General features: G+C 31.8%; 1 protein-coding gene and 1 long non-coding RNA gene across 2 annotated transcripts in view; one reads left to right on the plus strand and one right to left on the minus strand.

Moving 5' to 3' along the window:
* Window positions 1–238: 238 nt before the first annotated feature.
* Window positions 239–13,371, plus strand: part of LOC142979648 (trifunctional nucleotide phosphoesterase protein YfkN-like) — a 57,413-nt gene continuing 44,280 nt past the window's right edge. The window contains exon 1 of the mRNA XM_076124701.1: window positions 239–380. Within this exon, the coding sequence (XP_075980816.1) occupies window positions 378–380 (3 nt within the window). The 5' untranslated portion in view covers window positions 239–377. The remainder of the gene's footprint in view (window positions 381–13,371) is intronic.
* Window positions 6,289–10,605, minus strand: LOC142979380 (uncharacterized). Its single transcript, XR_012959824.1, has 3 exons — window positions 9,520–10,605; window positions 9,041–9,142; window positions 6,289–8,788 (listed from the first exon to the last, which is right to left on the minus strand). It is a non-coding gene; the product is annotated as an uncharacterized LOC142979380 (long non-coding RNA).

Here is a 13,371-nt window from a genome sequence, read left to right on the forward strand (position 1 = left end):
TTAAATATGTAATGGGGAGCTAATCAATCAAAATCGTCATATTTTAATGATTAATTAACACGTTCAACAACATGCCATAGAGGTCAATGACACACAGGTAAATCAATAAAGAAACCGGAACAAATTGACACAGTTTAATATATAACTGCATTACCCATAAGTAATCGTATTCAAATTAATTCAGTTCTCAAGGCAGCGGAGATTACGCGACCGTTATCATATCATAATCATTATCAATGAAACTGCGCGGGCGCATGTATTTCGTCCGTAAAGTGCACGTTCTCTCGTAGTTGCGCTTGAACCGCCGCGCAACGCGCACGTCTCTCGTGCGCTCCGTGAATTACTTATAAACGTGATACGACCGCGAGTTAATAATTATGGTGAGTGTGTGTCCATCGTGTTTTGTTCCCATAATACGTGACTTATCAGTTCCGCTACTGAAAACCTTGATATTTGTATAGATTTTTTTTTATTTCTTTTTTTTCACAAAATCCACGTGTCGAACACAATTTTCTCGGAAAATTATGCATTTTACAGTGATTATTCTGGGCGATTTTTATTCGTATTTATTTCTGTTCTGAAGTATTTCTATGCTTATGTTAATTCACGTTTTTGCACACCTATTGTTTTACTTTTTGCTGAACGCACGTAAGTAGAGTTTGAAATTGAGTTCGGCGATAACGCCATTTGTCTTCAAGTATGAAACAATATTGCTGTGTTATCATATAATTTGGCATACATTTCTATTGTAAAGTAAACGGCATTGAATCACCAAGCTTATTTGCAAGAATATGTGATAATATTCAAAATACGACTCAAGGCCTGAAGTGATGTGTTTGAGGTCAATACATAATATTGTTTTTTGCATATTCAGATGAATCTGCAAACAAAAATTCTGTCTTTAAATGCGTTCGTCCGTCCTTTTGATAATTGTAAGGCTAGACCTTGATTAAGATTAAGTAATTAAGCTTAACAATAAGGCTTTATTATAAGCACGTGATTTTTCATATTATTATGTTGCATTAATTTCACTGACTATGTCACTTTAACATAGCCGGGATGCCTCACTACGTATCTAATAAATATTTTTGGAAATCCCAAAACGAGGAGATTCAGATCTGGATCACATGTTTATGTGCCACATGGTAAAAACAAATAAATAATTTAAAACCTCACCCGTTTTTGAAGTCGGTCAAAAGTTTTTTTTTACAGTTCATTGGAAACTACAAATAGATCCATAAGCATCATCATGATTTGTCTTACCATTACTAATCAGGAATCATGCGATTGATCAATCATTTACGCTCAAACCACTATCTAGGCATCATTTAAATAATCTATAACATCAAAGTCCAGATAAAGCTATTTCCTATAATTCTTTATCGCGAATTAAAGTTTCAACTAGCATTGTGGGGATCATTATACTAGGATTTGTGAAAAAAACTGCTTTATTGATTGCTTGTTTGAAATTAAAGATATTTGCATACACAATCGACTGCAAGCTCACCACCTCTATACCCGAATACCGTCGCTAATATTTTAATCAAATATAATTTACAAAACTACATTCTGGTCATGATTTATACTCATACAAAAGGATGTAATCTCTTGATTGTTACCTATAGTTTGTAATCATATCATACGCCTCACGCCCCTAAAATTATCAATTATTGTATTAAAAAATAATCTCCGGTCTCACCACTTCCGTATAAGTATCAGTTAATTTATCAGGTAGAATTTTTACAGTTGTTTAAGGCCCTGTTTTTTTACATTTGCTAAATTTCGACAGTTGTTTTCATTCATTTGTTGTCACTTTACCTAGTGAATAGGTTATCTGATACTCATCCACAGACTTTTCAGGTCCTTATTCTGCTTCTTTATATATCGAATAGTTAACCAATGCTTACTTATAAACCGTAAAACTGACCCTAAATATTCTAAAATTAAGTAATAGTCTTAATTCATAAACCAAATCATTTTAGCCTTGACAATGTCCAGTGTAACAAGATACGACTGGTCTCCAATTTTTTCTCAAGGGGACAGCCGGCAAGCTTCTCAAATGTTTTTTGTATCGTCAGGTCAACGTTCATAAAGATTGATTGGTCTTACGAACTCGATTCTATGGCCATTATGTCACGAACTTTTAGCCGTTTTTCTACATAGTTGTTAGAAAAAATTGATTAGCAGAGTAAAGCTTTTTGGTACTTTGAACGTCTTAAAGCTGTCATTTTATGTGCCTCTAACGTTTATAAACTATCATGTAAGTTTAGTCCATGTATCAAACACTCTACACTAGACTAAAAGATTTGCAATAGAGATTTTATCTCATTCACACGATAATGGCTACATTTTACGTAAATTACATGATAGAGTAAATGTGGTGTCATTTGTGAAATAAAGGCTTTGAGAATCTACAAATGAACTCAGCTGCAATGTCCATCATTCTCTTTCAACAGACTATACTTTAGTTTCTAGATTTTCAAATTCCTCTTGACGTGGACCAATCACGATCTCAGTAGAAACTAATTAACTGCAATGATTGCTTACGTCATACACCTTTGACCACACACAGCCTACGTTTACATAGAACATCAATTTTCTTCCTAAATTACAACGCAAGATCGAGTCCCGTAATTACCAGTTCTAGGTATAGGTATAGTCTCGCACAATCAATGAGACGTTTGTCGTCAATAGCTAGACATTTGCCAGCAATTACTACTGTAGCGCGATTCTCTACAGTCAGTACTATGGAGTATCGAGAGTTTGACATTTGAAATGGTCTGCTAAAATAGTTCCTACGGAGCCCGCTAGAGGCGCTAATCGGATTTTATACAAAATTTAAGGAATTTTGTATACAGCTAACTAATTGTCAATAATCGGTAGTGGTAGAGAATGGCGTTACTTATCTAATTATACACAATTTTCTGCCCGCGACTTTGTCCACATTGAATTCTTCAGATAAATGAACCGCAAAGCGACGATTTAGTATTGTTATTTATATATTAAATAGAATAATTTGATTATATTATATGTAGTAGTTAGTAATAGAATATTTTTCAACAGTATTTTTAAACGTGCCCGATAAACGGCAATATTATAGGCTAGCCCCTTATTACCTACATGGGACAAACATCATAAATGGCGAATCGCGGGTGTGTGTAGGCCTTCCGATGCAAAACGCGTGTTGTTTGTTATGTTACTACCTATGCATGTATGACGTATGTATTAATAATATACTTAATGCCTACAAAAACAAAATTATAAATTCAATCATACGCAATTTCGATGGACATTGTAACGAATTTAATGAATGAACATTTCATCAGTGCCTCATTAACGAGTGCAGTAATTACTAAACATGTTTGTATCCGGACCGGTTTTCTATACCGACACCTACATGGACTAAAGTTTCATCCATGGAGGTATAAATAAGTATTCAGTGACCGTCAAACGATGCAGTATTTACTTACTGAAAATTTATTGTTAATGAAAGTTTAAAAAAAACATGATTTTCAATTTCCACGGTAAGGTTGCGGTCCTTTATACACACTCCAAACTATGGTACTTTACTTTTCTCCCCTGAAAATCATTTCACGTGCATGCATTCGCAGGCAGAACATAGTTTTATGATGAAAAATATTCTCTTTTCTTACAGCGAAGTTGCGCGGGTCCGCTAGTTATACATTTAAGTATATTACTCGTAGAATGCCTGCATCATTTTTGGTAATAATTTTACTGTGAGTTGATAAAGGATATTCCTGGGTATTACCCAGTTGCAAAAATATTTATTGTCTGGGATTATCCTTGTACACCGAATGAAACATTCCTGATAGGACTGTTTATTGCAGGGAGATGCATCAATGCATTAATAAATAGTAGGAATCATTAAAGATTTTTTTGCCCTCGAATAGTATAGATATTTGCATATTTCTTCACTGTTTACTGTGCTAAATACTAGATTTATTGATACAGTAAAAAATAGGACTATCTACGATTTGATGTGTCAATACATAATGGCTATACCTGTACCTCGATTCTCTACCACTATCGACTACCGACCACCGGCTAGCTATCGAGAAATTTTGTATGAAAATCTAATCAAAACTTGAAACTGAAAACTTTCGATACTCGACAGTACCGACTGAATAGAATAGTGCTACTGCCTAGAGCCTAGCCTGGTGTAAGGCTCTAGGTAGCTAAAGCCTCGCTTTAAAATCATTATGAATAACAACACACAAAAAATATCATCTAGTCTTGCATAAAACAAGCGTTTATTACGTGTACTTAATTAATTACCAATAGCTTATTTGTTATTGATATATTAAAATGATACCGTTAATTCTCGATGTTGATATAAAATATAATAAGCCATATCTATGCATACTGTCAACGATATCGTAAATTTTGATAATTATTTAGTTAAGTTTTATAATCTGATATGATATTATAATACTGAAGTTTGATACAAAATACGTAGGTACCAAGGTATATTGCATTTGAAAAGAATGTGTATTACTAAAAATGGTCATTATTAAAAGTAAGTTTTTGCGTTTTCTTTGTAGAATTAAGAATAAAGTTAAACCACCAAAATTAAACTTATTTGTGTAAATGAAGTTACTCAAATATTTAAATATCTTCGCACGTGCAAATAATTTATGAACGTAACCAAGTGGTAAAATGTATTTAGTTTTTTTTCTATTTTTACCAGTGTAACTTGATTTCTTCTAAACACTACATACCTAGATGTCAAAAAATACCGCTCTAACAATAATTGAACAGTCAGACAACAAATACAATCAGCACCAAAAACATGAAACAAAATACACACGAGTTTAGTTTCAAAGCCTCGGCTTAAAAGTGCTGTACAAAATAGCCGATAAGCCGCACTCTCCACAACAAAACACAACGAGTTGCAACATCCAATTACGAAACAAATTTGATGGATTATAAAATGTGACATCGCATTAATGTATCAGAACAGATTGATAGATTAAACTGAATTCATTTTGTATTCCACCGTATTATTTTAGTAATTAATATGGTGATTTATTAATTATGGACTGCAGAATATTGTGGTCACCTTATCATTAAGCGCAGCGCGTAAACTATCAGCAGCGCATTTAAAAACATTCGATATCTTACTGATATATGATATTCCAAATTGTTTATACATATTATATGCATGTATTAATTACCCTTTCGTGCAAAAAGAACTGTTACGAACTTTATTAAAATGAAATTTGGTAAATTCTGTACTTTTTTATCGCGCAAAATCTTTCCCCGTGAAATATAAGTCGCTGGCAGAAGCTTATTGTCGTATTTTATATGTCGTATTGTGTGTTTCTTAACGCATTTTTGATATTTACATTTACTTACTCACTTACACAATCTGTAAACTTGCATCGGAAAGGCTTGATACGAGTTATAACATTTTACAATCTTGATTATAATTGTAGAGCATTAATACAGTAAAAAAACTTAAGTGTTTTATATCATAAGAATACTAAACACCTTATTATTGAAGAAATTCTTACAAAAATATTAATGCTTTTTAAAACAGTATAAATAATTTAATAATGATAGAAGTTTACATCCAGACGGCTTTTTCACTACTTGAGTAGTACTAAAGATAAAGGCTATTAATAATATTATGTTAACGTGCCTTATTATCCTTTTTAATTTATATTTTTAAGAATATGTATTTTTTTATTTCGACGCCCCCAAGGAATAAACCGGTAATCGCAAAAATCTTATTTTACAGGAGAAATGTTTTAGTGTTTTTCAGGTATAACTTTTCTATAAAAGGTAATTATGACAACATTGTCATATGGAGGGAAAGCTAATTTTTTTTCTAATAGTTAAACATAACCTGTGAAATTATTGTATATACACAGGATTAGTAAATCGCCAAAATACATAATACCGAAAATGGTTTCAAACACTTTTGAAGGTAATGATATATTAGGATCTTCACTTATTAATATTATTCCAGCAATGTTTACTTACCGAGTTATTCTTGTGAATTTCTTAAAAATCATAGACATAATATAAGTTTACTGAATTATCGAACGTGTTTTTACATTACAGAGGGTGATTGTAATATTCAGTTACCGACTTATTACGGTGAAAAATTAATAACCATAGAAGTGTAAATAATTGTAACAGTTATATTGTAGGAAATTTCTGGGAGTCATATTGATTGTAATAGTTGGAAACCGATTATGTATTATAAATATTTTATCAGTATAGTAAAGGGAATAATTAATGAAACAAAAAAAAATATTTGAAATTATTGTTTTTATTAGGAACAAAGTCATTAAAGAGATCACAGATAATTATAATAAGGCACTATACGAAAAATATAGCCTAATAAAAATAATAAAAACAGGAATTAATCTGTATTATCATTGGTATCATCGTTAATCTGTATTATCATTGGTATCATCGTCATCTTCTTGTTCAATATTTTCTACAGAAATTAGGGATTCATAAAATGTGTGGTAATATCGTGGAATTGCTCCACTGCCGCATAAAGACAGTAAATCAGAATGTAACACCTTGCTTATAGGAAGAGGTTGATGATAAGCACGTTCCAATAAAATTTCAGCCTCAACCAACGCATCTGTCTTGGGTTTTCGCCCACGCCTTTTCATTTGGAATGAATTCACTATATCCAATTCTGAATATGCCTCATCAAAATCATATTTAAAAAAAACTTTGTCTTTTTGAGATGATGATACATGTACTTCCATTACGTCCGACCAACGTATCGTATTCCCATCTTTATCGCGACGCCAATTTGAAGGATTTACTAATTTTTTTATGTCTAAAATATCTGCTTGCTCCATTTCTTTTATAGAATACTTTTCTCCAGAGACTTTAGAATTTTGAATTATGTTATATATTTGGTCAGGTGTGTAAATAAACTTATTTTTCATGTTTCTTTCAATGCAGGCATGCATAGAGTCTCCCTCATTCTGGCTATGACCAGTCTCAAAAAATCTGTGAGTTATAGATACGTTTAAACATTTTGCTGCATACGCATACAAGGCGAAAATGTATCTGTTTTTATTTTGGCCATAGCAACCATCTGAATAAAGGTATATTTTGCTAATACCACGTTCCTGTTCATTCTTAAAGAATTGCAACAAACAACTGCCAATTTCTATGCAGCCTCGTTTGGCAATTTGGTAATGCCACACATAACAATAGCCTTTTCTACGCAGAGCATCAAAAATGGTAAAATTGTAAACAGGGTACTTGCGTTTATAATGAAAAATTCCCACAGTAGATTGGGGAATACTTAGCACCTTTTGTAGGTCAAAGATAGCAATTGTGCTATCATTTTTGTCAATTGTAATTTTTTCCTCATTTTTAATCTGCCGAATTGTCTCTTTTCTATGCAAATGCCGTCTATAGCTTTCTTCAAGAGCTTGTTTCTCTGATGGACTGGACTGCTCATATACAAAACATGTGGAACAATAATCTTTTTTTGGCTTAAAAAAGGAGTAGTTGTATTTCGTATTAAATGTGGTTTCATATTGACGTTTAGTCGCCATCTTAGCATCAACAAAATTTTGCTGTGGAAACCAACCTGTGTACAACCGATACATTTTCGATATATTGAGGTCCTGTGATAAATATTCTCGAGTTGAGCTTTTTCTTGTATAATGAGACTCTACTTTAGGAAATAATGAAATGTGCTTTTCAATACTAGATTCAGTGACGGAGCTCATTTTTCGTGGTCTATTATTGTGCTTACCTCTGAAATCTGTAATACTTTCCTCTGTTTTAAATTTTTCTAATGCTGTATATACCATTTGTTCATGAATGCTTAAAGTGTTTAGAAAAAATATCTTACAAACAAAGACCTGTACCTGATTTAAAGAAAAAAAATATTTAATAGTCTGAGTGCGATTATTTTTCCTTTCCAGAGTCATTCTTTTGATATTTTCTGTTGTAGTATGCTTAATAATATACATCCATTGATGTTCTCGATCAGATAGTTTATAAAATTTATCAAATAAATCTTGCCTTTCGGAGGAGGTAAATTTGCTGCCACAGTTCATTTTACACGTACATACGGGACCCATAGTCTTTTTTGGATACCTTTTTTTAGTATGACAACCTTCGTAAGCCTGACCAGAATTTTTAAGTAATTTATTTTTTTTGCTACACCATTGATCTTCATTAACTTTACGTTTTCTAGAATAAGTTTTTTCATTTTGTGAAGTGGAAGGCTCTTCCAAATTACTTGGTTCGAAATCTATTGAATGCTGTGTTAATTCAGTTCTGATACCGGGTTGTTCATTTTGACAAATATCGGTCAGTGTGATATCACTTTCATTAATTTCAGATACACTTTCCGGTTGCAATGTTTCCTCGAAATCACTACTTGGCAAATTATCAGTTAAGGCATAACTAGGCACTAAGCTTAAATTTATGAAATTCGTATCATGAAATTCCTTTTCGTCGTTATACTGGACACCATCAATTATTGTAGAATTGTGTTGATTTTTATATATGGTGTTAGAGGATGCGATAAAATCGCTGTTTCCTAAGAATAATGATAAATTAGAAATAGTAGAGGGAGTATCAATAACCTTTGATGTGTTCAAAATGTTATCTATGCATTGGGAATCTCCACTATGACCAGAAAACGTACTTGATGGCCTTGAACGATTGGCTGCAATCCTTTCTGGACTTGGAAGATATTCTGAACAATCCGGAGAAAAATCAGCATCACTCACTTCTTTAACATTATCAGCGTAATTTGGCTTTGGTCGATCTGAAAGCAAAATAATATTTTTTTTATTTAATAAATATGTAAAATTTTAACATTAAATATATTAATTTAAATACTTATATTTTATAAAATTTAAAATTTAGTTATATACATTATAAATCTCTGAAATAATCTATATAAAATATTTAAGTACATGAATAAATAAATGTATGCATAAATAAAATAAAATATGTATTAAGTATTACTACAACAATAGACAAAGTATTTTAGATACGTTTAGATATTAGTACATACCTCGTAAATTATAATTAGTTATTCCTTTGATGCACAGTGATTCTACAACTTTACTTTCTTGTACGATATTAGCACAGCTCCTTTTTGAAGAAGCTCCAGAACCTGTAAACACATTATGAGTTCTTAGATTGAAAGTTCACGGAGTAATTGTTAAAATATTTTATAAACATGGTCCTTCTCAAAATGCGATTACACCTAACGCCAAAGTAAAAACTACGTCCGCATCACGATATTCAAGACGTACTGTATATAAACAGATAAGATCGTTTTACCCGACCCGATAATAGAACCCGAGACCTCTAACGCATAGAATTTAACATTGCTAGCTACACGCATCACTCCACTATGCTAAAATGATTATATTCATAAAAATATAGTGTGTATTGGCTGTTAGATCTAACGAATTTACATTATTGTTTTGCAATGTGAGATAATAGATTGTATATAAATAAATCACTTATATTTATCTTGATACTTACTTGTTGCAACATGATCGTCAGTATTATCAACCATCAACAACATTCTTCTTACTCGAGGGTTTTTCAAAGGGTGAACTTGTTTCGATGACATACTTATCACTTAAATAAATATTGAATACTTGACTAACTTATTAAAATAATCAACACCGTGTAAAATACTAAACATTACAATTAAAAATAACACATAATAGCTTTTACATTGATTGACGTGATGTCACTTTAAAGCAACAAATACAACTAACTTTCGTGATTTATGTAAACAAACAATCGGCACGTGCGCAATCACCTGTCTCTGTTATTTTTCGTGTTTAGAAAGAGATGCACTGAGCATCGCGTACGCCCTGTATTTGTCTCGGTGTGAGTAATGTGCATTACATGTAGCGACATGTTCTTGATTCGTCGAGCGCGGGCCAGTTAACGCCAATACATATCTTAAGGTCTCAAATGATTACTGTAATAGAGTATTACCGAAAATGTCGGCCTAAAAATTTACGAGAATAAACCCGTAATCGCGTTAGCCAGAAGATTTTAGGGAATATTTTACAGTAATATTTCTTTACCGAAATTTGGGCATATAATTTAATTTGTAATAAGGTATAGCGGTATTTTTCACGTAAATAAAAATAAAAAAGAATCCATGGAACAAACATGTCATAACGGAAATCATTGAAAATTTTGGGAGAAAAAATCTGAAAAAAATTGTATAGGTGTATTCACACCCATAGATACCGAAAATGTAATAACAATAAAAAGTCGGTAATAGTATAATACCGGTTTATTCCTTGGGGGCGTCGATTTAAACATTATATCAATTTTTTTTTTATTCTTTTTTAACGTGACTACTCAAAGCACAGTCGACTTTCTTGCCGACCACTTTTAAACCTATTCTTGTTAGCAGGGACCACTATGTTAGTATATTAAAGATAACGTGTATTAACTTTTTAAATTTTATTGTCATTCGCTGACCACATTTTGACTTTCGGTTGACTTCGGACCACCGGTTGGGAACCACTGTTCTATACAAAAAACAGACAGTAAAAATACTTTGTGCATTAATTACTACATTTTATAGAACACTTTAATGATTTCAACTGTACCCTGGAACTGCGTTTATTAATTAAGTAGCAATTGTAACCCGAATACATCGAATAATAAATTTATCGAACGTAAATTTAATACGATTTAATTTCAATTACTATAGAATTCCAATTAGTTATAAGAGCAATTTTATTCAATTACTACAACGTTTCGAAATTAACGAGAATTATTTTATTGATAAATACATTTTCATGGCAACTATAAGATAATTACTGAATAATTATCCAAACGAATTCAAAAAGTATGTGTAATACTATTAACTTAAACGGAAATGTTGCTGAAAAACTTAAAATCATTTTTAAGCCCTATTTCTGTTCCACTGCTTGGTGACGGTCTCTTTCCTTGTGGAGGGAGGGGTTAGACCTGTAATTATTATTTATGATTACATATTAAAATTGTCAATAACATAGAAAAGGCATCTTTTAATATTATTCTATTAACGAGATAGCACTACGAATTCTAAATTACCTACTTCATTTAGAACTTTGAAATATTCTATAAATAAAAAAAAGCAATCGCTGCAATTTTCAAATACACGTGTCTCGTATACATGACAGTCTTTAGTCACTTTACTAAGTACAGTCGGCATCAAAAATACGTATACACTGACACGTTTTCAAAGGCATATTTATTTATCAATGAAAACTGTAAAATTACGAAAGTACAATTATATTAACTTCAAAGTAATATTATAATCACTCAAAGGTCAAAAGACCAATAGTAAAAATAAAATTACTATTGTAATACGACGAATATCGATTGATTGACAATAATTTAAATGGATATATATCGCATCCCCGGTGCAATACTGTCACTTATGCAAAAATGTAGTTTTTCAGGAGAAGCATTTAAAACGTTGACACTTCACACAACAATGACTTTATAACATATCTATAGATTTGTTTTTTTTTACAAAAGTGACAGTGTTGCACCGGGAGTGCGATATATGTTCAAAGGATATAGATTGAAAATGTGACAGTGCATGAATATTTATGACGTTGACTGTACAAAACCACAATCGTTTAGCGATCATCATATTTTGTTACGTAAGACTGTTGCACTGTAATTCTAGCTGCGATTGACACCTCGGTCAATTTTACGATTCGTTGCCGATGTTTCCGCCAAGGACTTGCTGAGATAACAGCTCGTTAAATATAAACTAAGTAGACGTCTTGAAATGTAGTCATGAATTTAGTTTTTTTATTATTTAGTAAGAACGTGAGAACGTGGATACAAATCTCACTAATTGTAGTACTAACGTAAAATCGTTTGTAACATAGTCTTAGAACATACTAGAACCTATAAGAAAATATAAGCCGAAATTTTAAGGGAAACTAAGGTAAAAACAATATTGCTTGATATTTTGCCTTATCTTATATCTTGGTCGAGATCGACATCGAGACTTTCTTGTACACTTTAAGTTTACGATGCAAACGATTTCTTCCAAAAACATAATAATATAATATAATAAAGCAATGCCCTAAATTGTGTATGTCTAATTCAAATATATCGAAGTACTTTATTGATTTAACTAGCTTATATGTGTATCCTGTTTCTACATACTATACTATTAGTAGTAATACAATATCTTGTATTTAGAAGGCAGTATATTGCAAAGCGAAGTGGTATTGGAAATATGTATTATGAAATTCTCAGTAACAGCTCGGAGTAAACTGATAGAGCTATTAGGGATTATATAGCTTTAGTTCAGCAATAGTACTTTAGCACAGTAAAGCCGGACTTTGTTCTTCTATACCGCTGATGTCCTAGGCAATTACAATTTTATTAAAAACTAGCTGACCCGCGCAACTTCGCTTGCGTCACATAAGAGAGAATGGGTAAAAATTTTCCCCGTTTCCGTAACATTTTTACTGGTACTCTGCTCCTATTGGTCGTAGCGTGATGATATAAATAATACAAAAAAGATAAATGGACTATCTAACACTGAAATATTTTTTCAAATCGCTTCAGTAGTTACTGAGATTAGCGCGTTCAATTAAACAAACAAACAAACTCTTTAGCTTTATAACATTATTTATATTATGAATGAAAATCTTAGTTGTAAGGCTAAAAATGCGATGAAAGTTTGTACGTGAGCAGTGAGTTAACGTATAAAATTTTCTTTCATTATTCAAGGGTTTTAACAGAACTAACCATTTGTTCATGACGTCAAAAATCGTCAGTTCAAAAATCATTCAAAGTCAGACTAGTGAATCGATGACGCGTAACGCACGAACATTCATCATACTGCAAACGCAATCCGTACAAAAGAGACAAAAGGCTTGATCATTATTAACAGGCCAATGAACAAAGAGATTTCAGTTTTTAATTTATAGTTCGAAATATACGCTATGAAATTATTAATATGGAAATATAAGTAGGATATTTCCACGTAAATGTTTACGGAATACGGAATAAATTCTCAGTTTTTTTTTATTTATAATGTACATTTTTGTAAGATGATCTGAGATAAATCTTTCTTCTCTTTTTATTTGTTCGTGAGTTAAGTGCTCAAAAGGAATCAAAGGCTTAAAGACAAAATAGACTATTTTATGAGAATTAAGAAATACGTCAGTGTTTTGTAAATAATACTGTATTATGACTTTATGACGGTATTTTGTTCAGAATATCGACAAAAATGTAATGCTATAATCAACCTCCGAGTTTAAACAAGGACAATTTCTGCCGGGCTTACTGGTATTTTATATGAATCAAACTAAAGCACTTAGTACATCAGCAATAATCAGGCAACTA

The sequence above is a fragment of the Anticarsia gemmatalis genome, chromosome 16 (genome assembly GCF_050436995.1).
Source record: "Anticarsia gemmatalis isolate Benzon Research Colony breed Stoneville strain chromosome 16, ilAntGemm2 primary, whole genome shotgun sequence".
Taxonomy (NCBI): domain Eukaryota; kingdom Metazoa; phylum Arthropoda; class Insecta; order Lepidoptera; family Erebidae; genus Anticarsia; species Anticarsia gemmatalis.